The 23437-nt window shown below is 46.4% G+C and overlaps 1 protein-coding gene across 10 annotated transcripts in view; it reads right to left on the bottom strand.

Moving 5' to 3' along the window:
* Positions 1-23437, bottom strand: part of EDARADD (EDAR associated via death domain) — a 95098-nt gene that overhangs the window by 39994 nt on the left and 31667 nt on the right. For all 10 annotated transcript variants that reach the window (XM_060642886.3, XM_060642892.3, XM_060642889.3 and 7 more), the window contains 3 exons: positions 20129-20187; positions 16217-16256; positions 2872-2930 (listed from right to left, as the gene is read on the bottom strand). In XM_060642886.3, coding sequence (XP_060498869.1) covers positions 2872-2930; positions 16217-16256; positions 20129-20187 — 158 coding nt within the window. The remainder of the gene's footprint in view (positions 1-2871; positions 2931-16216; positions 16257-20128; positions 20188-23437) is intronic.

Below are 23437 nucleotides of genomic sequence, written 5' to 3'. Positions count from 1 at the left end.
CCCAACACGGGGCTCGAACTCACGAGCCTTTGAGCCATGAGATCATGACCTGAGCCGAAGTCAGCCGCTCAACTGACTGAGCCACCCATGTGCCCCTCGTTCCATGGAAAATTTTCAACCCTGTGAAGCATCCCCACATCCAGAATCTAATGTTGTGTGCACGCTGCTTCTCCAGCAAGTCTGTAAGCCCTGCTGCGGTCTTCCCTTGTCCGTTCCCCTCCCACTTTTTCTTACACCCAAGAACACCCAGTCCAGATCTGGGCTCCAAGTGTATGCTCAGCAAATGCAACTTTTGATAAACTGAAGTAGTAGGACAGGATCTAGTAGATAGGGTATTGATTTTAAGTTCCTAAAATAAAGGATTCTTTATTACGAAATTCTGTCCGAGATGTCAGAGTTTGATCTTGTGTACCAGGACACTACAGCGTTTTCCCTCTGCATCATTCAAAGGAGGCACTCTTGCTAGAGTGAGTTTTAGTCTTAAAATGATAAAAATCACGAACATATCAAGTGTTAAATATTCTAAAGAGCATATTTTCAGCTTGCCTTTAAAGTCCGAGCTCTAGAGGGGTGCCTGGGTGGCTCAGTCGGTTGAGCGTCCCACTACGGCTCAGGTCATGATCTTGCAGTCTGTGAGTTCGAGCCCCGCATCGGGCTCTGTGCTGACAGCTCAGAGCCTGGAGCCTGCTTCGGATTCTGTGTCTCCCTCTCTCTCTGCCCCTCCCCCATTCGTGCTCTGTCTCTCTCAAAAAATGAATAAACATTAAAAAAAAATTTAAAGTCTGAGCTCTAGAAAATGGACTGTGGGGGTTTTTGTTTGTTTTTTTTAAATGTTTCTCCCCTAGTGAGTTTTCTTTGTTCTGTCTGCCAAGTTGGTTTCAAAGAATCCTTCTGGATATCTAGCAGTTAGAACAAATCCTATAGATTATGCAAAGAAATAACTAACTGAAGTAGCAAGGTAGTGTCCTACTTTTCACAGGAATAGAAGACATTCTCTTTTAAAACGGAACTGAAAAAAAAAACCTCAAATACGTTTCTTCCCCTTTTATTTGTTGACAAATCTATTTTCATCTTTTTTTTAATTTTTAAAAAATTCTTTTAATTTTTATTTTATTTTTCATCTTTTAGTATTGTCTTTACTTCAAGCAGCCAGATCTATGACACTAAAATTAAAAAAAAAAAATTATTAAACAGCGTCCTAAGGTATATTCGGTACCTAATCTTAACTGGTTTTGGAAAATCCCTAAAATCAAGCTAAACAAACAACATTCTTGTATCTTCATGGGAGTCTGTATCATGTTACAAAACGTGTGAGGAGCAAAACTTTGCCAAACAAATTAAGGAGTGCAAGAAAAGAAAATTTCATAGTTGGGGTTTACTAAAGTTGTTTAAAGGCAGTCAGTGCCAAAATCAATCCTTAGGTTGTAATTCCAAGGAAACTGCTGAGGATTAATTAATAAGAATGTGAGGGGCGCCTGGGTGGCTCAGTCGGTTAAGTGTCCGACTTCAGCTCAGATCGTGATCTCACAGTTCATGAGTTCGAGTCTGGCATAGGCCTCTGTGCTGCCAGCTCAGAGCCTGGAGCCTGCTTCGATTCTCCCTCTCTCTCTGCCCCTCCCCCACTCACACTCTTTCTCTCCTTCAAAAATAAACATTTAAAAAGTACAAAAAAATAAATAAGTATATGATATTCACAGTGGGTGACTGAAAAGCCCCAAACCAGAGTTAAAAGCAGCGTCACTGACAACTTTCAAGAGAGATGTATACAATTAAAGTTGACTGTTTTATCAACTACTGTGTAACTTTGCTTTATTGCAAAAGTGATTTGACTCTCCAGGAGTATCACTATTAATAACTTATGACAGACTGATGTTTGACAAGCAAGCCTAAACAAAACCTCCAATTTGTCTTGCTAAAAATTAACTGGGTGTTATGGAACGGGCAGGACCGAACCAGTCCATCGTGAGGCAAGACAGGCTTTTTGAGACATTTGACACTCTAAATATAGTTCAGCAGATGTGAAGCATTATGCAATTTGGCTAATAAGCTCCGAGCAAGTGGAAAGAAATGGACTGGACAGTACCAGAAGTGACTGAAACACACGGTGACCCAAGGAAGCTTCTGGAAGGAGGTACCTCAAAAGGTGAACAATGGAATGAATGACAGGCAATTCTCAATTTTGGGGGTACATTTTTGTCCTATCTGGAGTTTAAAAGAACATTCTTTTAGAATCAGAAAACAACACATGGATTTGCTTTTTGGAAAAAGACAACAAAAATGATATGAAGTTTGACTTCTCATATCTGAGTAAAGTTTTTTTTTTTTTTTTAAAGACAACCCTTTATTTTATTTTTTTATTTATTTTTGAGACAGACAGAGCATGAATGGGGGAGGGGCAGAGAGAGAGGGAGACACAGAATCGGAAGCAGGCTCCAGGCTCTGAGCCATCAGCCCAGAGCCCGACACGGGGCTCGAACTCACAGACTGTGAGATCGTGACCTGAGCCGAAGTCGGACGCTTAACCGACTGAGCCACCCAGGCGCCCCCTGAGTAAAGTTTTATAAAAGCATTACAAAAATGGCATAGGACTATCCAGTTTTGTTGCGGCTTAATAAACATCGATGGTCTGTGTTTAGCATATAGATACATATTCATTTCAAAGGACGGATCAAAGGTACCATAGTTACTGAAAGCAACAGACGTTTTGTCAATATCCCGTACAACTGGGATGCTTCAAGATCATTTCCAGACTTATTTTATGACCTAGAAATCTTCTTCCTTATTTTCAAAGCTCTGGAAGAGAATCTCTAAGACCTTCCAGTTGGATTAGCAGGCACCTAAGGGTGAAAATAGAACCAAAATGACTCTTACCTCATGTGGCGCATCAGAATTTGTTGGGCCGTTCAAAGTAATTGGATCACATTCCTCAGCTGGGGGGGGAAAGAGACAAAGCTTGATAAAGAAAGGGCACGCTCTGCTGTGTGAGGCTTGCAATTGGGACTCAGTGCTATGTGCTGCTTTGACATCTGGTAAAATCGGGAGGACCTCGGTTCTCCTGCCCTCTCTGCTTCTAGGCATAAGGCCCCAGGCTACCCGCCGCTGCCTGCGAGGGCACCAGCTGAGGGCACCAGGCACGGTTCCTACTTAACCCTGAGTACTGACTTTCAGTTCCCTGCCAGCCCACTGAATTCCTCAGACGAGCCGTCCCTGGGGAACCAGGGACGCTACCTCCTCTTGCTACTACTACCCTTACACCTACAGCCGCTGGTGGCTGGTGCCCTCTGTTCCCGTGGGCAGCCTCGTGGGATGTGACCCTGCGTGGCTTGCGGTGTCCCCCTCCCCCAGGCTGGGAGCACAAGTGACTCATGTCAACCTCATCTGTCCAGTGTCAGGCATGTATGGCCATCCCCATAACCCCTGGGCAGGATCCCTCCCGCACTGCTGGGGTGAACAGGAGGGGATCAAAGCAGCTGGCCTCGTGAACTGCATGGCCCAACCGCTATGGAAGACACTTTGTCAGATGTAACTAACTTCCCCGCCACAGTTGAGGCTGCCTGGGGCTGGCCGACTTGCACTCTGGCCTACGCAGCACTGTGTGTCGTCTTTGTTCGGTGTTTGTCCTCTCCTCCCACCTAAAATGTCCCCGTCCCCAAGGTGAAAACTGTTATTGACTATGCCCCAGTGTGATGTGCTGTTGGGTTCGACTGATGTCTGGTGGGTCAGCTCTGAGCATCCCATCCATAAGCCAGTGCGCCTGGGCCCCGCGCAGCCGCTTACAGGAGCCAAAGGACCGATCCTGCAGTCATGGGCCCGCTGGTCCATACCAGACCCATAAGCAATACGACCTTCCTGGAGGTGGACCCAACCCCAAGCAGATTGACTGGCATTCCCTGGAGGAAGAGATGGCTCCCTACGAGGTGGGCCGTCAGCCTCCCAAGCCTCTCCCCGTCAACACTCAGAAAGTCTGCACCATGAACGATCAGAGACAGAAAGTGAGTGCTGACCCTTTATACAGGTAGAAGTAGAAATACTCCCAGGGAATCTGTACAGAAAGCCCCAAAAAACAAAGAAAAGGCAGGGCCATAGCAGAGCTCAGTTCCAGCCCATTGCCTGCTGGGCTGCTCGGCCACCTCTGCCTGGCTGCAAGGAACATCCTGATCCTCGGAGTTATCGGGGAAACCGTGGTACCCCTGGGGCACGGCACGGGGTTAGTTCGACCCTGACGCAAGCCCGGGGTCCTGAAACATATGAAAGCAACCGCTGCCCAGGGAAGGCCCCAACCCCGTGGTACTGATTTGAGGCTCTGTGGAGGCGGAAATGCAGAAATACGAGCGGGGTGGAGGATTCCCCCACCTACCTGCACCCAGAGTTAATCCAGTGACGCAAAAAGAAAAGGGGACGGGAAATGAAAGAAAGAAACTGGACAGAAAATGGAAAGAAACTGGACACCGGGGAGGAGATGAAAGGAAAAAAAGGACTGCAAGCAGAGGTCCACAGTGGGACCCAATGACCCAATGGGAAATCCAACATTTACTGAAATAATTTACATAGCCAACCAGTAAACGAGTGCTGGATACCCCTGTGCCTGACAACGTCGGTTCTGAATCAGCTTTAATACCTGCTGAAATGCACCAACCGGCAAACCCTCAGGGACTTAATCAGTCCCGGGGCTCCAATTACAGTTACACCTGGAGATGCCACTAAATGTAAACACGAGGTCCCCACGTAACCCTAGAGAGTTCTGGAACGTGAAACAGAAGACAAATAGGTATGACTCATCCTAACCAAAAGAACTATTGTTTTGCCTCATTTCCCCATGGTCACGGCACCCATTGCCTTAGATTATCCCATGTGGGCATGGTGGCTCTGACTTAACAAATTACTATTAAATTAAATCTTCACAGTTAGAAGTTGATTTGAACGCAATGGGACCCTACAGACCTCTCAGTGCAAGCACCTAATACGGCCCGATGTAAATTAAACAGGACCTTCAAAGATCAAAACTTACTATGTAAGACCTGATTTGAGTGAAGGGTGGATTAACTGCTGCCTCTCCAATTAACAGCTGAATTTGGCCTGTTCTTAAACCCGAAAGGCAATGAACAGTGTCTCACAGGACTTTACTGCGGCCTTAATGTGGTGGCCCCATCCATTAAGGCACCAGACCCAATGCCCAGTATTTTTTAAATTACTGACTCCGTCCCATCAGCCACTAATAAATATCTGGCTATTACCAAGTGGGCTAATATGTTCTGCTCAGTGTCTATTTGAGCAACCTCTCAGGTGCCATGTGCCTTCATCGCCAAAGGCAGTCGTACATGGTGACCGGGCTCCGTATGGGGGACCCAACAGCATTGCCCTAGCACACGGTCTTTGCAGGCAAGATCTTAACTGCACCCAACCTTCTCCAGGATCGTGGGTATGCCAACATGGATGACATCCTCCTCCAAGGATATCCATTTGACATATTCATCCAAGCCATACAACATCCATAAAAGAGCTCACAGAAAGGGAACAGGACACTGACCCCCACACAGCGTGCGGCCCTACCACCTTGGTTAAATTCCTGAGAATCTGTTGGTAAGTTAAGGGCTGCTCCATCTCTGACATGGTCAATAAAGAGTTAAAAAAATAGGGGCGACTGGGTGGCTCAGTCTGTTGAGCGTCTGACTTCGGCTCATGTCATGATCTCACGGTTCATGAGCTCGAGCCCTATGTCCGGCTCTGTGCAGACAGCTCAGAGCCTGGAGCTGCTGCAGACTCTGTGTCTCCCTCTCTCTCTGCTCCTCCCTCATTCATTCCCTGTCTCTGTCTCTCAAAAATAAATAAATGCTAAAGAAAAACTTTTTTAAGTGTTATGAAAATTAAAAAAAAAAACAAAAACAAAACATTAAGGGACACCTGGGTGGCTCAGCTGGTTGAACCTCTGACTCTTGAATTTGGCTCAGGTCATGGTCCCAGGGTCATAGGATCTAGCCCTTCGTCAGGCTCCGTGCTGAGTGTGGAGCCTGCTTGGGACACTCTCATTCTTTCCCTCTCGCCACCCCGCCCATCCCCTGCTCGTTCTCTCTCTGAAATAAAATAAAAAATAAAAAACAAAGAGTTATGGACCCTCTCAGTACTTACTACAAGTGAATACAAGTCCAACATCTTCTAGTTTGGGGGGAGTTCTGGAGGCAATGTATTCCTCATTTCCACAGTTTATTTGTTCTCACTGACACACTTACTTGTAAAGTGCTTCACTGTAAATCTGGCTCCCTCTAACAAAAGCCTACAACACGCATTCTCTGAGACCCCTTCACCATAAGGGTTTAAACAACCTCCTCATATTCTTCCTGAAGTCTCTGGACCACCCATGACCACCATATGCTATCTACGTGCTTCTGATGCATGAAACTGCCCTGCTAGACCCTTCTCTCCATACACCCCTAGGGCAGCGACTGCTGGCTGCACACTGGGCTCTTCTGGAAACAGAGGCTCTCACTGACCCTGCACCTGTGAGCCTTCATACCCTGCTGCCTATTATGCCTTGAGTCACAGAAGCAGCTCCGTACAAGCTCGACATGGCTACTGAGACTTTACTGCTACTGAGTGGAGACAAACGTGGGCCTTCTGGCATGTTCCACCCATTACTGCTACTGAGTGGAGACAAACGTGGGCCTTCTGGCATGTTCCACCCATAGGAGGGCATGGTCTCCACTATCCTCAGGCTCTTGCCAGATCCATGGTGCTGGAAGAAGTCACCCTTCTGACATTCCTGGTTACCTGGGGAGCCCCTTCAGATCAACTGAGCGAACAACAGTGGGAATCTGTAGATTTTACAGGTGATATCACCACCATCATACATGATGGAGTTCATGGATAGTTATGCTTTCTAGCCCTCAGTCAACACGTCCCTGATAAAAGACTGCCAAACTTCAGGTGGTCATCTTAGTGCTGGATGCCCTGGCCAACAAGTGGCCCCATCGGCACTTTTCTTTTTTAAATACAAACTCTTGGACCACTGCCCAAGACTTGCCCACTCTGGGACAGAACTCTGGGAATCTCTTGCCTCACATATGAAGAGAATGTAAATCAAGGTAACAGATATCTCTGCACATAGTAAGGCCACAATGTAAGGCCTCACTAGAATATTCTCTATCCCCTTTGGAGTTCCAGACGTTACTGCTAATGACCAAGACATTCATTTCACTTCTCAGAACACAATGCCCGGCTCTAAAAGAAGCCACTCAACCGAATTTCCATCTACTCTCTAGGCAACAGGTTAAATCGAAAGGGAGGATGAGCTCCTCACAGAATTCCTACTTTATAGAACAAATAGAGCTCTTGCCTTGGGTCACTATTGCCATAGGCATTGGTTATCTAAAAAAATTTTTTCTTTAAAAATATTCATTTATTTTTGAGAGAGAGACAGAGAGCAAGTGGGGAAGGGACAGAGAGGGAGGGAGACACAGAATCCGAAGCAGCTCCAGGCTCCGAGCTGTCAGCACAGAGCCTGATGCAGGGCTCGAACCCACAAATCGCGAGATCATGACCTGAGCCAAAGTCGGACGCTTAACCGACTGTGCCACCCAGGCACCCCGGCATTGGTTACCTAAATTCGTGCTCTCTGGAGACATGCCCTCACTATACCAGTGCCATACCACATGGCCCACCCTCTCCTGGTCCAGTGTCTGGTGTGCTTTTTAGGGAGGCCCTTCCCTACCCTCTAAGTCCCAATCATCACTAAGATTTAAATTGAAGTCAAGGTTATCATGGAGTCAATTGTGGTGTAAGATCTAAGACTAAGACTCAATACTAGCACTGCCTTGACATCTGGTAAAAATCAGGAGGGCCTCGAATGGCCGAGGTGCAAAGCTTTCCGCACACTGCCCCGTGATCGGCCCCTGAGCCGAGCACCAGGCACGGTTCCTACTTACCCCTGAGTACTGAGTTTCAGTTCCCCGCCAGCCCGCTGAATTACTCAGATGAGCCGATCACATCCTCCCTGGGGAACCTCCTCTCGCTACTACCACCCTTACCACCTACAGCCCCCGGGGGCTCACTTTGTTCCCAAGGGCAGCCCCGTGGGATGTGACCCTGTGTGGCTTGCGGTGTCCCCCTCCCCCAGGCTGTAAGTACAAGTGACTCACGTCAGTCTCATCTGTCCGGTGTCAGGCAGGCGTGGCCATCCCCATAACCCTAGGGCAGGATGCCCCCCCTTCCCCAGGGAGTGAGTAGGAGGCACTCCGGACACATTTCCCTCTGCTTCACATCACAACAAATTCCTCTGTGCTCATTCATCTGTCTGACATTTTACCAAGCCTTTCAGATTAGCAGAGTGGGATTTTACTTGTCTTGATAGGTCACCCTCCTAAAAGCCAAAGCTACGGCAGCTCTCTTGTCTAAGTGGCCACGGCCAGCGCCCGTCAAAGGCACCTGACATGCGTGTGAAACGTGTTAACACCTTTCAAAGAATTCACTTTGGAAAGGAACCTCCATGCTTAGGGCTGTCTGACACAGGTGTTGGCTTCACAGCTCCCCGAGGGTGGTGACGATGGCACAGGTGTGTGACAAACTGATTCGGGCCCATCGGATTTTAATCTGTGCGGAATTCCTTCCTGCACGCTAAACTTGAAAGGTGACAGAAATACAGAACGTTATGAAGGAAAGGTTTATGTCGATTTTGAGAGGTGTAAAGCTTTAAATAAAGAATCAGTTATCAGGGTCCAACAGCTAACACTGAATGAGGGATTGATTGAGTCATCTCTTTTCCACATTAACATTCATTCACCTGTTGAGCGCCGGGCTGCTGGATTTGTTCAAACAAGGTGCTACTACGTTCACTGCTCCTGTACAATTCCCGCTAAAGGACAATCTTTCCCATTAACAGAATTATCTGAGAAATTTATTTATTTATTTATTTATTTATTTATTTATTTATAGATTTTAAAAAAAAAATTTTTTTTAACATTTATTTATTTTTGAGACAGAGAGAGAGCATGCACAGGGGAGGGTCAGAGAAAGAGGGAGACACAGAATCTGAAACAGGCTCCAGGCTCCGAGCCGTCAGCACAGAGCCTGACGCGGGGCTCGAACCCGCGGGCCGCGAGATCATGACCTGAGCCGAAGTCGGACGCTTAACCGACTGAGCCACCCAGGCGCCCGTACTTCTAGATTTTTAAAAATAAGGGGCGCCTGGGTGGCGCAGTCGGTTAAGCGTCCGACTTCAGCCAGGTCACGATCTCGCGGTCCGTGAGTTCGAGCCCCGCGTCGGGCTCTGGGCTGATGGCTCGGAGCCTGGAGCCTGTTTCCGATTCTGTGTCTCCCTCTCTCTCTGCCCCTCCCCCGTTCATGCTCTGTCTCTCTCTGTCCCAAAAATAAATAAAAAACGTTGAAAAAAAAAAATTAAAAAAAAAATAAAATAAATGTTTCTTCCTTTTTGAGAGAGACAGCATGAATGGGGGAGGGGCAGAGAGAAAGAGGGAGACGGGATGTGAAGCAGGCTCCCGGCTCTGCGCCGACAGTAGGGATCCCCACACCGGGCGCAAACTCAAGGAACCACGAGATCGTGACCTGAGCTGAAGCTGGACGCTCAACTTACTGAGCTACCCAGGGTCCCCTCTCTGAGGAATTTAAACTAAAAGCATGGTTTTTTACTAAGATTCTAGATGGTATCTTTCAAAAGGAGAGCAGTAGAGATCTTGCCTTGGCTTGAGTTCCTGAGTATAGTCCCCAGCATCCTGGCATCTGAATGAAGTACCTCTGGGGCTTGTTAACAATGCAGATTCCCGGGCTCCACTCCAGACTTCCTTAACTGGAATCTCAGGGGCCCCAAGGGTCTGACATTCCACAGGCGCCCCACAGAATTCTCATGCACACTCTGGCCGACAGTCACGGAAACGTGATTTCAGTCACACGGATCCTCAGAATGGCTAGTGTCACAACTGCCAACTCAGCGTTTGTGCAAAAACATGGTTGCTCCCCCAGCAGGATGACACCTTGAACTTAAGTAGTTACTTTTGTGAAGTGGTGCACCCCAGACATTCCCGTGGTCATTATCTTTCTCCTCTCTGCCCTCTACAACAGAAAAATAAAATTTGCAGGGTGGTCACCTTTGCATTGAAATCATACGCTGGGGGAGAGGGGTTGATTTGGGTATGTATTGTAACAGGAGGTTCCCAACAGAGTCCCAGTCCAGGTTGAGTGGGAGGGAATGAATTTATGGATTAAGCAGGACCAGCACACAGAAACTCATGCAGGCAGTAGGGGTGTTTAGTTTCCTGTTAGAACAAGGAAGCTTATCAGCAAAATGCTGTCAATCTAACGAGGAGAGAAATCATATAAAATACAGCGTATTGGCTTGCTAGTTTTAAGGCAAACATTTTTTTTTTTTTTTAACGCTTATTTGAGAGAGAGCACATCGGGAGAGAGGGCAGGGAGGGGCAGAGAGAGAGGGAGAGAGAGAGAGAATCCCAAGCAGGCTCTGCCCTGTCAGTGTAGAACCAGACCCTGGGCTCGAGCTCACAAACCCCAGATCATGACCTGAGCCGAAATCAAGAGTTGGACAACTTCACCGACTGAGCCACCCAGGTGCTGCTAGGGCAAACATTTTTACTTCTGATTTTAGTGAATTCTCTCATATCTGTTTATTTTTTCCTAACGTTTTCAAGTGGAACCACTGCTTCTACGTTTAGTTAACAAATTGTTCTAAAAGGTCCCCAAGTATCATCTATGCTTGAGTTCAAATTCCTCAAATTCAGTAACAATAGAATGAGTTTGCTTTACTTCTCTTTAGCTTAAAATTCACCATGAAATATTTTGAGTAAGAGAAAAGAGCAGTAATACTAGAGAAAAAAGATGATCAAAGCTTGACTGATTTATGATGTATTTATGTGCAATTTCCCCTCACTGGGAATAGTGGTTCAAAAATCAGAATTCTTTTTCCAAACACATTTTCTCTCAAGATGTGAAGAGTCACATTCCCTTCAGAACATGTAAGTCAGCAGTTTCTACAAGATATCAGGAACTCTGTGATATAAAATAAGCCCCACTTATGTCACAAACTGTAGACTCTCATCCTTTTTAATAGCTGTGTAATATTCTACTTTACACACACACACACACACACACACACACACACACACATCTTTCTTATCCATTCATCTGTCAGTGGACACGTGGGTTGCTCCCATATCTTGACTATTATAAACAATGTTGTAATAAACATAAGAGTGCATAGATATTTTCAAATTCATGTTTTCATTTTCTCTGGGGAAATACCCAATAGTGGAATTATTGGATCATACGATATCTCCATGTTTAATTTTTTGAGGAACCCCCCTACTCTTCTGCACTATGATGTGTACCTGAAACTAATGTGTCAACTATACTGAAATGAAAAAATATTTTAATAAAATAAGTCTCACTCTTAGTCCTGAGTTTAGGGCCTGCAGGCTCTCCCAGAAAAGCTCTCATAAAAGAGGCCTGACACATGAACCCTGACAGAATGAACCCCTTGAAATCTCTAAAATCAGGGGAGGAGGAAGTTGCACATTTGTTCCTGATAAGAACACAAGTTAAACAATTTCATCTCAAAAACATGCTGATCACTGAAATCGCACTAGATTTCCACAACTGATTTATGGTAAAACCACATTATTCAGAACCACTCTGGTTTGGACTGTGTAAAGGAATAGTGTTACCATGAATACAGTAGGAATACACTAGAAGTACAATAAAGGTTTTGTGAAACATGCTGAATCTGCCTAAGAAAATAAGTTTTGAAGACTTTTTAACCATATGGAAATAATTCAAGCTAGCTACAGATAAATCCTCTGTTAAATAAATAGGATGCCCTCAAATTTACTTAAACATTGTGAGTCCAACTCTGGACTTCATTAGATTACATTTACTTTGAAATCTATAAATTAGCACTCCTGTATCCCTTGGGTCAATTCCTAGCAGTGCTATTGCTGGGTCATAGGGTAGTTCTATTTTTGGCAGTGCTTTCAACATAGCCAAATTATGGAAAGAGCCTAAATGTCCATCAGCTGATGAATGGATAAAGAAGATGTGGTTTACATATACAATGGAATACTACTTGGCAATGAGAAAGAGTGAAATCTGGCCATTTGCAGCAATGTGGATGGAACTGGAGAGTGTTATGCTGAGTGAAATAAGTCAGTCAGAGAAAGACAGATATGTTTTTTCACTCATATGTGGAACTTGAGAAACTTAACAGAAGACCATAGGGGAAGGAGAGGGGGGAAATAATAGTTACAAACACAGAGGGAGGGAGACAAACCACAAGAGACTCTTAAATACAGAGGACAAACTGAGGGTTGATGAGGGTATGGGGCAGGGGGAAAATGGGTGATGGGCACTGAGGAGGGCACTTGTTAGGATGAGCACTGGGTGTTGTATGGAAGCCAATTTGACAATAAATTATATTTAAAAATTAATTAATTAAAAAGAAATCTATAAATTAGATTCTACATTGATTCATATGGGTTTTCTTTCCCTAAAAACATTTATAGTGAGAAAAGTACCATACATGTTTAATGATTATATTGGCCCCATTGGTATGTTTAAAAAAATACTGGCAGGGGCACCTGGGTAGCTCAGTTGGTTAAGTGTCTGACTTCGGCTCAGGTCATGATCTCATGGTTCACAAGTCCTAGCAGGCCCTGTGCTGACAGCTCAGAGCCTGGGGCCTGCTTTGGATCCTGTGTCTCCCTCTCTCTCTGCCCCTCCCCCGCTCAGGCTCTCTCTCTTTCTCTCTCTCTCTCTCAAAAATAAATAAACATTAAAAAAATTTTTTAAAATACCATCAGTTATTAAATCATAGATATTATTGAATAAAAATGTTGGAATAAGTTTTCATTTATTTATTTAACATTTATTTATTATTGAGAGACAGAGAGAGACAGAGCATCAGCATGGAAGGGGCAGAGAGAGGAGACACAGAATCCGAAGCAGGCTCCAGGCTCTGAGCTGTCAGCGCAGCACAGAGCCCGACGCAGGGCTCGAACTCACAAACCGGGAGATCATGACCTGAGCTGAAGTCAGATGCTTAAGCGACTGAGCCACCCAGACGCCCCTGGAATAAGTTTTTAAACTTCTGGACATTCAGTATAAGATGATGTGTTTCTTTGGAGATGAGAAATTATGTGCTTAATAATACTATTCTCCAGGCGCTTGGGTGGCTCAGGTGGTTGAGCATCCAACTTGTCTAACTCTTGATTTTGGCTCAGGTCATGATCCCAGGTGGTGGGATTGAGCCCTCCGCTGGGCTCCGTGCTAAGAGCCTGCTTAAGGTTCTCTCTCTCCCTCTGCCCCTTTCCCCCACTCGCACTTGCATGGTCTCTCTCTCTCTCAAATTAAAATAATAATAATAATAAAAATAGTAATAGATAATACTGTTCTCTGTGAATAAGAATAGAAGAAAAATCTAGTCACATTTCTTACAATGGTGGTTTTCACAGTCATGCTACTTATAAACTCATTACCATTTTGGTTAAGATTTTGTAAAACTCAAATTCTAGGAGAAACCCAATAGTAGTTACTGTAGTATCAGACTGGTAAGCAACCAGTCTTTTTTTTTTTTTTTTTTTTTTTTCCAAAACAGGAAGTCATGTTCAAGGGTGTTAAAAAAGATCTTTAGACAGATCTAACCATGACACTGCAACCCCAGAGTCACTGCAGCTCAGTGGCTGTCTCAAACAGTGCCACTTTTGCCACAGTGCTGGGAAAGCATCCTCAACCCTGATTTTTCCTACTTCTTTTTACCAGATTTCCCTCCACCATCTGATGCTCACCTATGCCAGGCACTGTTCTGGACTCATTTCACTGCATTCTTTTTTCTTTTTTAAAAAATGTTTATTTATCTTTGAGAGAGAGAGAGAGAGAGAGACAGAGCGTGAGTGGGGGAGGGGCAGAGAGAGAGGGAGACACAGAATCCAAAGCAGGCTCCAGACTCCCAGCTGTCAGCACACAGCCCAACAAGGGGCTCAAACCCACGAACCATGAGATTGTGACTTGTGCCAAAGTCGACCCAGGCGCCCCCCATTTCAGTGAATTCTCACAAGCACCATGGGAGGGGATGAAAACATTGTCCTCCCAACACTATAGACAGGAAACCGAGACCCTGAGATGTGGAGCCATCTGCTGAGGGCACTCAGAGCCCAGCAGGCCATGGTCTGGCTATAGTTCAGTTCTCTTGTCTATGTGCCTCCCTGGTGGATACACCAAATCCTTGAAATGTCTTAGGCTCCTTTTTTTTTTTTTTAAGAGAGAGAGCAAGCGCAGGGGAAAGAGAAAGAGAGGGGGAGAGTGGGGGAGAGAAGGGGAGAGGGGGGAGAGAGGGGGAGAGAGGGGGAGAGAGGGGGAGAGAGGGGGAGAGAGGGGGAGAGAGGGGGAGAGAGGGGGAGAGAGGGGGAGAGAGGGGGAGAGGGAGAGAGAATCCCAAGCAGTGCGGAGCCTCATGCAGGGCTCGATCCCACAACCCTGGGATCATGACCTGAGCTGAAATCAAGAGTCAGATGCTCAACCAACTGAGCCACCAGGTGTCCCAGGCAGGCTCTTAAAGTGAGGTCTGCATCCCAACCACTCAGGTGTGCAAATACACACAGGTGCCTGGGCCTGACCCCAGACCTACCATGTTGTGCTTTCAGAGCAGCTGGGCCCAGAATCTGCATTATAAACGAGCCTCCCCCACACTCCCAGATGGTTCTTCAGTGCGCGCTGAAGTCTGAGGAGCACCACCCAAGGCTGCCTCCCATCTGTCCCTGGCTGCCTGGCTTGCACCTTGCACCATCTTGCTGAACTAAAGAGTTAAATCACACTGGAGGATTCGGGACACTTAGAAGTCATTCAACAGGGGAAAGGAGGAAGGGAGCTTGCCAGATGCCACCCCTACCACAGCCAGGATTTGGACTCAGTCTCGGCTTTCGGTCTCTTTTCCCTACATCACTGCCACCCCCAGGACATGCACGGGAGGCAAAAGGAATTAAACTCTAACAGTGTAATTTCTGGATGCAGGGAGAAGAGTCTGGCGAATAAGGGATGGAGGGGAGGGGAGCTTTGGTAGAGCCCTAGACTTCACCTCAGGTGGGCCCAGGCAGGGAGCTCCCTCCCAACTCTCCAGTTGGGTGACCCTATGATCACCCCGTCACAAAGACTGCCAGGAAAAGCCATGTTGGCGGATGCCGGGAAGCCCTACCTCTCCAGGAAGCTGGGGGCCCCTGCCATCTCTGACGCTGGTCAGATCTGATTGTCCCCCCACCTCCCCCACTCTGGGTTGTCAGCAGAGCACGAGGTAAATGCTCCAGTAGGGCAACCAGCAGCTTGGCCTCCAGAGCAGATACAGCTTTGTGCACGGCCCCACAAGAGAAATCGGGAATGGCTGAGCCTAGCCATTTTTCTGGTCTGTACTGTGCCGAAAACGTTAGCCTGTGAATTACAAAAGAGGTTTCTGGGGGATTTCTGTTTGTCTGTTTTCTGCTTTAGGGCCTGACAAGCACCCTTTGCCCCTCTGTCTAGTAAGAGAACCCTCCTTCCTGTGGTTTGGGTAGAACTCACTCTACACTCTCCCCCACCCAACCTCAAGGCTCATACCTGACCAATGCCCTCTTCCATCCTCCTGATGGCAACAGACGATTCACAGATGGCCACATGACCCAAACCACCCATATGACAGTCATCCCCAGAATTATGTGGGTGCTAGGGGAAACCCCCTCCCAACCTTGCTCTGCCATCTTGAGGGGGCACTGCGTAAAGCTGGAGGCATTGGTGACCACCTTTCCCATCATGAAGGGAAAGCCTGCCCAAAACTGGAGCCAAGACAGAGCCATGAGAGGGACAGAAAGACAGAGAGACTGAGCCCGAGAGCATCATTTAAATGCTTGGACCCAGGAGCGTCCAAAGACCCTAAGCCAATATGTCCCTCCTCCCTTTTTTAAAATTAACTTGAGTTAGACTTCTGTCACTTGCATCCCAGAGTCCTGGCTATCTTCATTTCAGGCATGTGAAAAACACCACAGGAATTTAATGGATAATTTCTAATGAAGTATCTTACAGATTTAAATAAGAAAATTCATGCCTGGGATCATCCACAAGTCGTCAGCTAAATTATCAGTATGTTTCTGTTTTACACACGAGAAATTGCTTTGACTGGTGCTTTGTTCAAGATATTAAAATAATCACAAGTTCAAGTAGTTATATTAACCGTACATACCTTTAGGGAGTCCTGTATCTTGAATGGGGTATTTGTCTGACTGTGGAAACCAACAAAAGAAGAGAGTTATTCTTAAACACCATAGTCAATTGTAAGATCAAAGTGAAAAGAAAGCTTTGTTTTGGGGAAGTCATAATTTTAGTTTAAAACCTCGCAAGTTTCTAGCCATGGCTTTATCAACAGGCCTGACCCATTGCTTGTTTTTATGCTTAGTGCATAAAAAATGAAATCCACATTGACAAGAAGTTAATGTTGGAACATGAGACAGAATAAGCCTTCTCAATTTCCTCAGCTCTGACCACTAAACCACACTTCCTCTCTTTTCTGCAGTGCTATTTCCCCTATTTCCTGTAGTTTAAAATTGAGGAACGTTTTCACGAATTATGGGGATAGACTGATATCTTGTCATCATTTCTGTGATATTCATTTGGGTCAACAAGCCTGCGTGCCAGGCAGTATTCACTATTGGAGAGCTCTGTCCTGGGTTGACTGGGATGGGATTCAAAAGCCAACCATCCCTACTGACCTGCACAAAGATCTACAAAGATCTACTCATTATGCATGACCATACACAGTTCCTCAATGCCCTGGATGAGGGCAATTCCATTGGAGGGAATTCAAAATAGCAAAGGCTCTTACAATCATGTATGTCTTTGTTGGTACCTCCATGCAGGTATCTAATGTTCTGAACACTTTGACTTCCGATTAAAGAATGGAGTCATTCTCTGATGACTTACATGAGAGGAGCGAGAATGTGCCCAGTCTCCCTATCCTGTCCCCTAACCCCTATTCAGCTCCCACCCTCCATCTGGGCCTTTGGGTCCATGCCCTCCAGCCTTAAAACGAAAGTTACACCTTCCAACTTGCCTGTAGGTCTCACACATGTCCTCCTCTGACAGAAGAGAAGAAGAAACAAATGTGGAACCAAGAATTTTGTTTTAAATCCCTTTCCTTGCAGTTACTTTGGAGATGAACAGTGAAGCTTCAGAACCTCTAGGAGCCTCGAACTCCTCTTCCACAGAAGAAATCAATCAATCATGGAGAACTTAAAAAGTCAAGTTTTCCCTCAGACTAAATTCTTCTTGATACTCTGTTCTCCAGAGAATGGAAAACACGCCTGTCCTATAACACTTACCAGGCTGTTTTTAAAGTATGTAGTTGTCTATTTCCTGGAACAAACTTGGAGTTTTTCAAGAGAAGGAACTATGATCTTTGCAACTCCACATTTTGACTCAGTGTGAACTGAACATCTACCAAAGGTCCGCATGAATGAACAGGCTCAAGCAAACACAGGTTTCCTGAAAAGACACTCAAGCTAGGCCTGGAGAATGCCCAAGAACTTGGGTGACCAAGAGGAAGGAACACAGTAATTGCAGACGGCAGACACAGGTGGTCTGGACAGTGACAGGTGTAGAAGACCCATCAGCTTGAAGCAGAGACGCACGCTGGAGGGGGACAGGGCTGGATCCGAAATGATGGAGTCAGTTTACATGGAAGATCCTGGAAGTGAGGTGGAAAGATTTAACGGGTGCCATTCTAGGTGTTTGGGAAGGTTGGCCTATCCAACTGTGCATGGGAAGATGTTCAACACTGTCTTGTAGAAACTCAGACAAGCAAACAATTTCAGCACAGTGCGATCACAAGTAGAGTTTGGGCTGTGGAGAAGGGGGCCCCAGAAGGCCCCAGGGTGAGGCAAAGAAAGCGTCACAGGTCAGCGAAGCTTGAACTGAGAAGAGGAGGAACAACAGGGGTTCATCAGGTGAGGAAGCAGGGAGATTTTCTTCGCTGGATGGAGCAGGGTTATCGGTATCCCAGGAAGATGAGAAGGCCTGGGTGTTTCAGGAGCAGCAAATAGCTACTCAAGCTTGACTCATCAGGAGGGATGCTGAGACGGGGTCGTGGAGGATCGCGTGTGCCATTCTGAAGAGTATAGGCTTAACCCCAGGAGCAGCTGCCATGTTATGGGTTGATGTGCATCTCCCCAAAAAAGACCTGTTAGAAGTTCTAACGCCCAGTACCTCCGAATGTGACCTCATTCGGAAATGCAATCACTATAGATAGAGGACTAGTTAAGGTGAGATCATACTGGAGTAGAGTGGACCCTCAATCCAAGATGACCGGTGTCTGTACAAGAGACACAGACCCACAGGGGGAATTCGGCCACGTGCCAACGCCGTGAGGGAACGGATGGGTGCAGTTACAAGCCGAGGGCCACCGCCAGTTACCGACAACCACACAGGCCTGCGGAGAGGAGAAAAGATTCTTCCTCCACTGATTCCGGGGGGAAATGGCCCTGCCAACACTGGGGTTTGGCTTCTCACCTCCAGAAGCGTGGGACATTTAGGTCACCCATTATGTGGTGCCCTGTTGTGGCCACTCCAGCAAACTGACCCAGGGAAGGCTTAGAAAAGTCAATCTGGCCCAGCGTGGAGAAGCGATCAGAAGTAGCTGTGACCCAAGGAGAACCTGATGTTGGGAAGAGAGTGGGAGTCCCAGGGGAGCACAGGTCGGGCACTAGGGACAGGAAGGACCGACTGAGTAACACCCTATAGGAGCCTTACGGGTCCCCAGCTCCCGTAAGGAACCACAGCACAGGGGATGACAGGAATGATCTACAGGGCTGCTCTGCATCCTGTCCTTACGGACGCAGGGGCAGGGGATTCTTTCATACTGATTTCCACTGTGTGTCCAGCTCCGTCCCATTCCCACTTAGGAAACTGCAGTGCTGACTAAAGATATGAAAACAAACATCTCAGGGCTTTGAGACACAGGTGCCGCATGAATCACCAAAGACTTAAAGACATTTTGTTGAATTGTATTGTTTAATTATATTGTTGTGTGCATTTATGTCATTCTAACTAGATCAGTTCCTCAGAATTGTTCATGACTGGGCAGTTCCTCTCCTCCAAATGCTGACAGAAAAGAAAAGAGAAGGAAGAGAAGAGAAGAGAAGAAAGGGAAAGAAGGAAGAAAGAAAGGAAGGAAGGAAGGAAGGAAGGAAGGAAGGAAGGGGGAAAGAAGGAAGGAAAAAAAGAAAGAAGGAAGGAAGAAATGAGGCAGGAAGGAGAGGAAAGAAAGAAAGAAGAAGAAAATGTGTCACACACTATATGCATAATAACACATGAAATGTTGCCAAAGGCACTGATTTGGTCATAAAACAAGAGGCAGTACCACATAGGAGAGCAGGGCTCCAGTCTGGGTGATTTTATACAAATCCGTTAACTTTCCTTGCTTCTTCTGTAGCATGGGGGTAAAAACAGCTGTCCTACCACCTCACCGCTTATTTGGAGGATGAAGAATGATGGATGTGAAGTCCTCGGTAAACCTTAAGCAGGAGACATGCTACAGAGTGGTTATGGGAAGGCAGGGCAGGGACCTGAAGCCAGCCGCTGGGCCGCTTCCAGTCGGGCCTCTTAACCTCATCCTCTGTGCCTCAGTCTTTCATCTGTAAAGCAGGCAGTGCTTACCTGGAGGGAGGTTGCAGGGATTAAATGCAATAACACACTGAACCAAACGGCGGACGCCCATCTGGTGAATGGGCAGCCCCCAGTTACTGGAAGGCAGCCCTGTTGTTTCCTTCAATCTCACATTAAATAACTTGAATTTGGAAGAAGAGGAAGTTAAAAGGAGACAGATAAGTATTGAGTAGACAAACGTACAAAGACCTGATGTAATCTAAGCAGATCACTTCTGGTACGTGCCAAACAAGAACAGAAACCTAATACCATTTTTAGCCTTAGAGAAACCCAAAGTTTATTACGTCACAGAGAACACTGTGATAAAGACATTTATCTTGGGAAAACCGAACTTGGGGTTTCTGATCTTCATGTTAATACTGAGCCATAAAAATGCAACAAAAGGGAAAAAGGAATAACAAGAATTATCGCCATTCATGTAAAGTTTGTAACCTACCACGTTAAAGGATAAAGTGCTAGGGTCCGTGTCTTCCACTGGCTCCTTTGCCATATGATCTGAAAAAAGCAAACAAACAAGGGGAGAGTATTTAATTTAAGAGCACAAAGGTGTCCTTTGAGAACTGTCTTCACAGCGATGCAAACCACCCTAATCAGGTTTGAGAAACACTTACTTTCAATCATTACTCAAAACAAAAACAAATTCAGGAGGAATGGGGTCAGACCACACCAAGAAAGAGATTAAGACAAATAAACTTCATTAAAAAAAAAAACAAAAAACAAAAAACACCATAATTTGGGACAGTTTCCTTGTAAATATCTATAAATACTCAGAGTTCCAAATAGTCATGAACTATGCAGATGTCATTCTCAGCACTGTGTGGCATACTGGATTTGATTATAACTTTGTCTTCTGCTTCTCTCCATTTCCTACTCTTTTGTAACTCATTAAAAACTTTTTTTAATGTTTTATTTTTTAGACAGAGAGAGAGAGTGTGCAGGGGAGGGGCAGAAAGAGAGAGGGAGACACAGAATCTGAAGCAGGCTCCAGGCTCCAAGCTGTCGGCACAGAGCCCGACACAGGGCTCGAACTGACCAACCGTGAGATCATGACCTGAGCTGAAGTCAGCCGCTTAACCGACTGAGCCACCCTGGTGCCCCTCATTTTTATAACTTTAAAATACTAAGCATCTGGATGTGGTTTATGCAAATTAATAAAGTCAGAAATACCTCCCAGTATCATTATCAAACAAAAAGTGACTTTGATTTCCCAATATATTTGCTTCTTATTTACCACTTGTTGCATTTCAGGAACTGAATGAGGAAATGCAGAAAAAGGGATAGGCCTCGGTCAAAGCCACAACTACATCTTAAGAATTTGCACAAAGTAGAAAAAGGTTCCCCTCTCCAAGACACTTTATCAGACATCTGCCAGAAAACTATCTTAATAAAGAACCAAATCTGTTTGGGGAGGGGGTCTTCGAGATTTATGCAGCACACCACCCACGAAACCCCCTAAGGGGCAGCCTTGGGTCAGCCGACTTTTCAACTTTCATTTTTTCCCTCCAGATCTTCATTAAGTATACACTGTGGACCAGGCACTTAGACCCAGGAAATGCCTTTGGGGATCCAAATGAGCATAGCAGGATGATTTATAATAATTTGTGTTTGTTCTCCCTAGATGTTTCCCTTCTAGAATGTGTCTGGACTTTCCCCATGTCTTTGCCTGGCAGGTGTTGACAATGCCCAAAGGAGCAGCAGTGTGAAGGGAACATCCATTTGTTTGTTTTATGACAGCCTAGTCATTGGAGAGATTAAACAAGATGGCCCAGAGGAGTGGGGACAAACGAGGAGAGCTTTCGCCAGTGTCATTCCACAGAGCAGGGGACAGACATCTGCAGCCTCATGAGTGGGGACCGTGGCCTGGTCCCTGGCAGAGCCCAGAGGTAGCAAGGCCACAGCAGGAGATGCACCAAGGGGACTTCCCAACCCCAGCAAAGGGACCCGTGGTTTGTGTCTAGCCCAGAAACAAAGGGCTGCTGGATCGCAAGGGTCCTGCAAGGCCCAGACCCTGAGGACAGCAATGCCCACCAAAATGTACTAAAAATTCAAGGCCCCTCTCTAGTTTTCCAAGCACCACATCATCCTCTCAGATTCCCGTGTGACCCTGAGGAAGGGCCAGGTCCCGACTCGGACTGAAAAGGAATTTCCTGGGAGCCCAGGGGAATATGGACTCAAATATGGATTTAAATCCATGTAAACAAAACAGGAACCACCTGTGTTGCTGATTTCACCCAGAGTTTTCACAACTGCTCCTGCCCAAGTGATAAGTCATTATAATACAGAGCCCTCAGTGTTAAGAAACACAAGTGCAGAATGCTATGGAAACAAGAGGAAGTGTAAATGCCCAGCCTGGGGTACACAGTGGGGTTGTGGGGGGGGGGGGCGGGGAGAAGATCCTGCCGGGGAATGGACAGCTGGGTCTGGAAGGATGAAGTGAAGCTAGCCAGGAGAAGGGGTTGGGGAGGGAAAAGCATTCTAGAGAGAAGGAACAGCATGGGAGAAGGCTGAGAGGGGATAAAGAACATGGCACATTAGTATACTTCAGATATGTCCGGCCAGACACATCGAGTTTGGTTTCTGAGTTTTTCCTTTTCATTCTTCTCCTTCCGGTTCCTGGCTGGAGACAGGGTGGTGGAAGCCGTCACTGAGTAATCTCAAGTTCCTTCCTCCCTCCCCACCTATCACGGCCTTGTTGCAACAATTTCCTTTTCACTAAAGCATACTTAGATGCTAATGCTTTATTTTTTTTTTATTTTGAGAGACAGAGAGGGAGCGAGCGCAGAGGAGGGGCAGAGAGAGGGGAGGAGAAAGAGAATCCCAAGCAGGCTCCATGTTCAGCCTAACTCAGGGCTCAACGCCAGGACCGTGAGATCATGACCTGAGCTGAAATCGACAGTCAGATGCTCAACCGACTGAGCCACACAGGCAGGCGTCTCTGGATGATAATACTTTAAAACCTGCCCCCCACCGGGGGGTGTGATGTATCAGCAGGTATCAACAATGGCATTTCAGGTCAAGGGCTGTGCAGGACCTAGAGAGCTGGGGAGGGGTGTGTGTGGGGGGGAGGTGGTGGTTTCCAAATGACCCTAACAGAATTCATGCAGACATCACCCACTGTATCTGTAAGTTAGTTCTGTTTCCTACAGAAAAATTAGCATGAAAGGAAGGAAAAAGAGGAAGAAAACGGAGGACATGGTCAGGAAAGGCAGAATCACACCAAAAGTGGCAGTGAGGACTCAAACAGCACAGTTAAGGAAGGCACAGTGGGCTTGGGTGCTGAAGGCTTTGGTTCTCCCTGCCACATCCTGAGAGCAGTGGTCTGGCCTTGAGCCAGTGTGACCTTGGATGACTCACCTAAGTGCTTATGGCTTCAGGCTCCTCCCCTGTAACCTGCGGGGTCGGGGGAAGGGGGGATAGGGGGGCCCCAGGTGATGGATACTGTGGTCAGGCCAGGATTGGGAACCCCAGGCTGGAGGAGCGTGCCTCACAAAGCTATGAGGTGAACAGGAAAAGCCAGGCGGATGATGGCACATGTTTGGAGGCCCAAAGTCTCTTGCTTTGGTCTGAAATCTCTGAGACTAAACAGAATTTATGACGGCAAGGGCACAAGGAATTCAGGTTTTTCATTTTCTGATGTACGGCAGCAAAGCGAAAGGGTAATCGGGAAAGGCGATGTGTTCGGACCCCGTAGTAAAGGCACGTCCAGGTTTTTTATCACCTTCATTGGAGTCTCTGACGTAGATCA

The sequence above is a fragment of the Panthera onca genome, chromosome D2, assembly GCF_046562875.1.
Source record: "Panthera onca isolate mPanOnc1 chromosome D2, mPanOnc1 haplotype 2, whole genome shotgun sequence".
Taxonomy (NCBI): domain Eukaryota; kingdom Metazoa; phylum Chordata; class Mammalia; order Carnivora; family Felidae; genus Panthera; species Panthera onca.
This window is presented reverse-complemented; position numbering and strand designations above follow the sequence as displayed.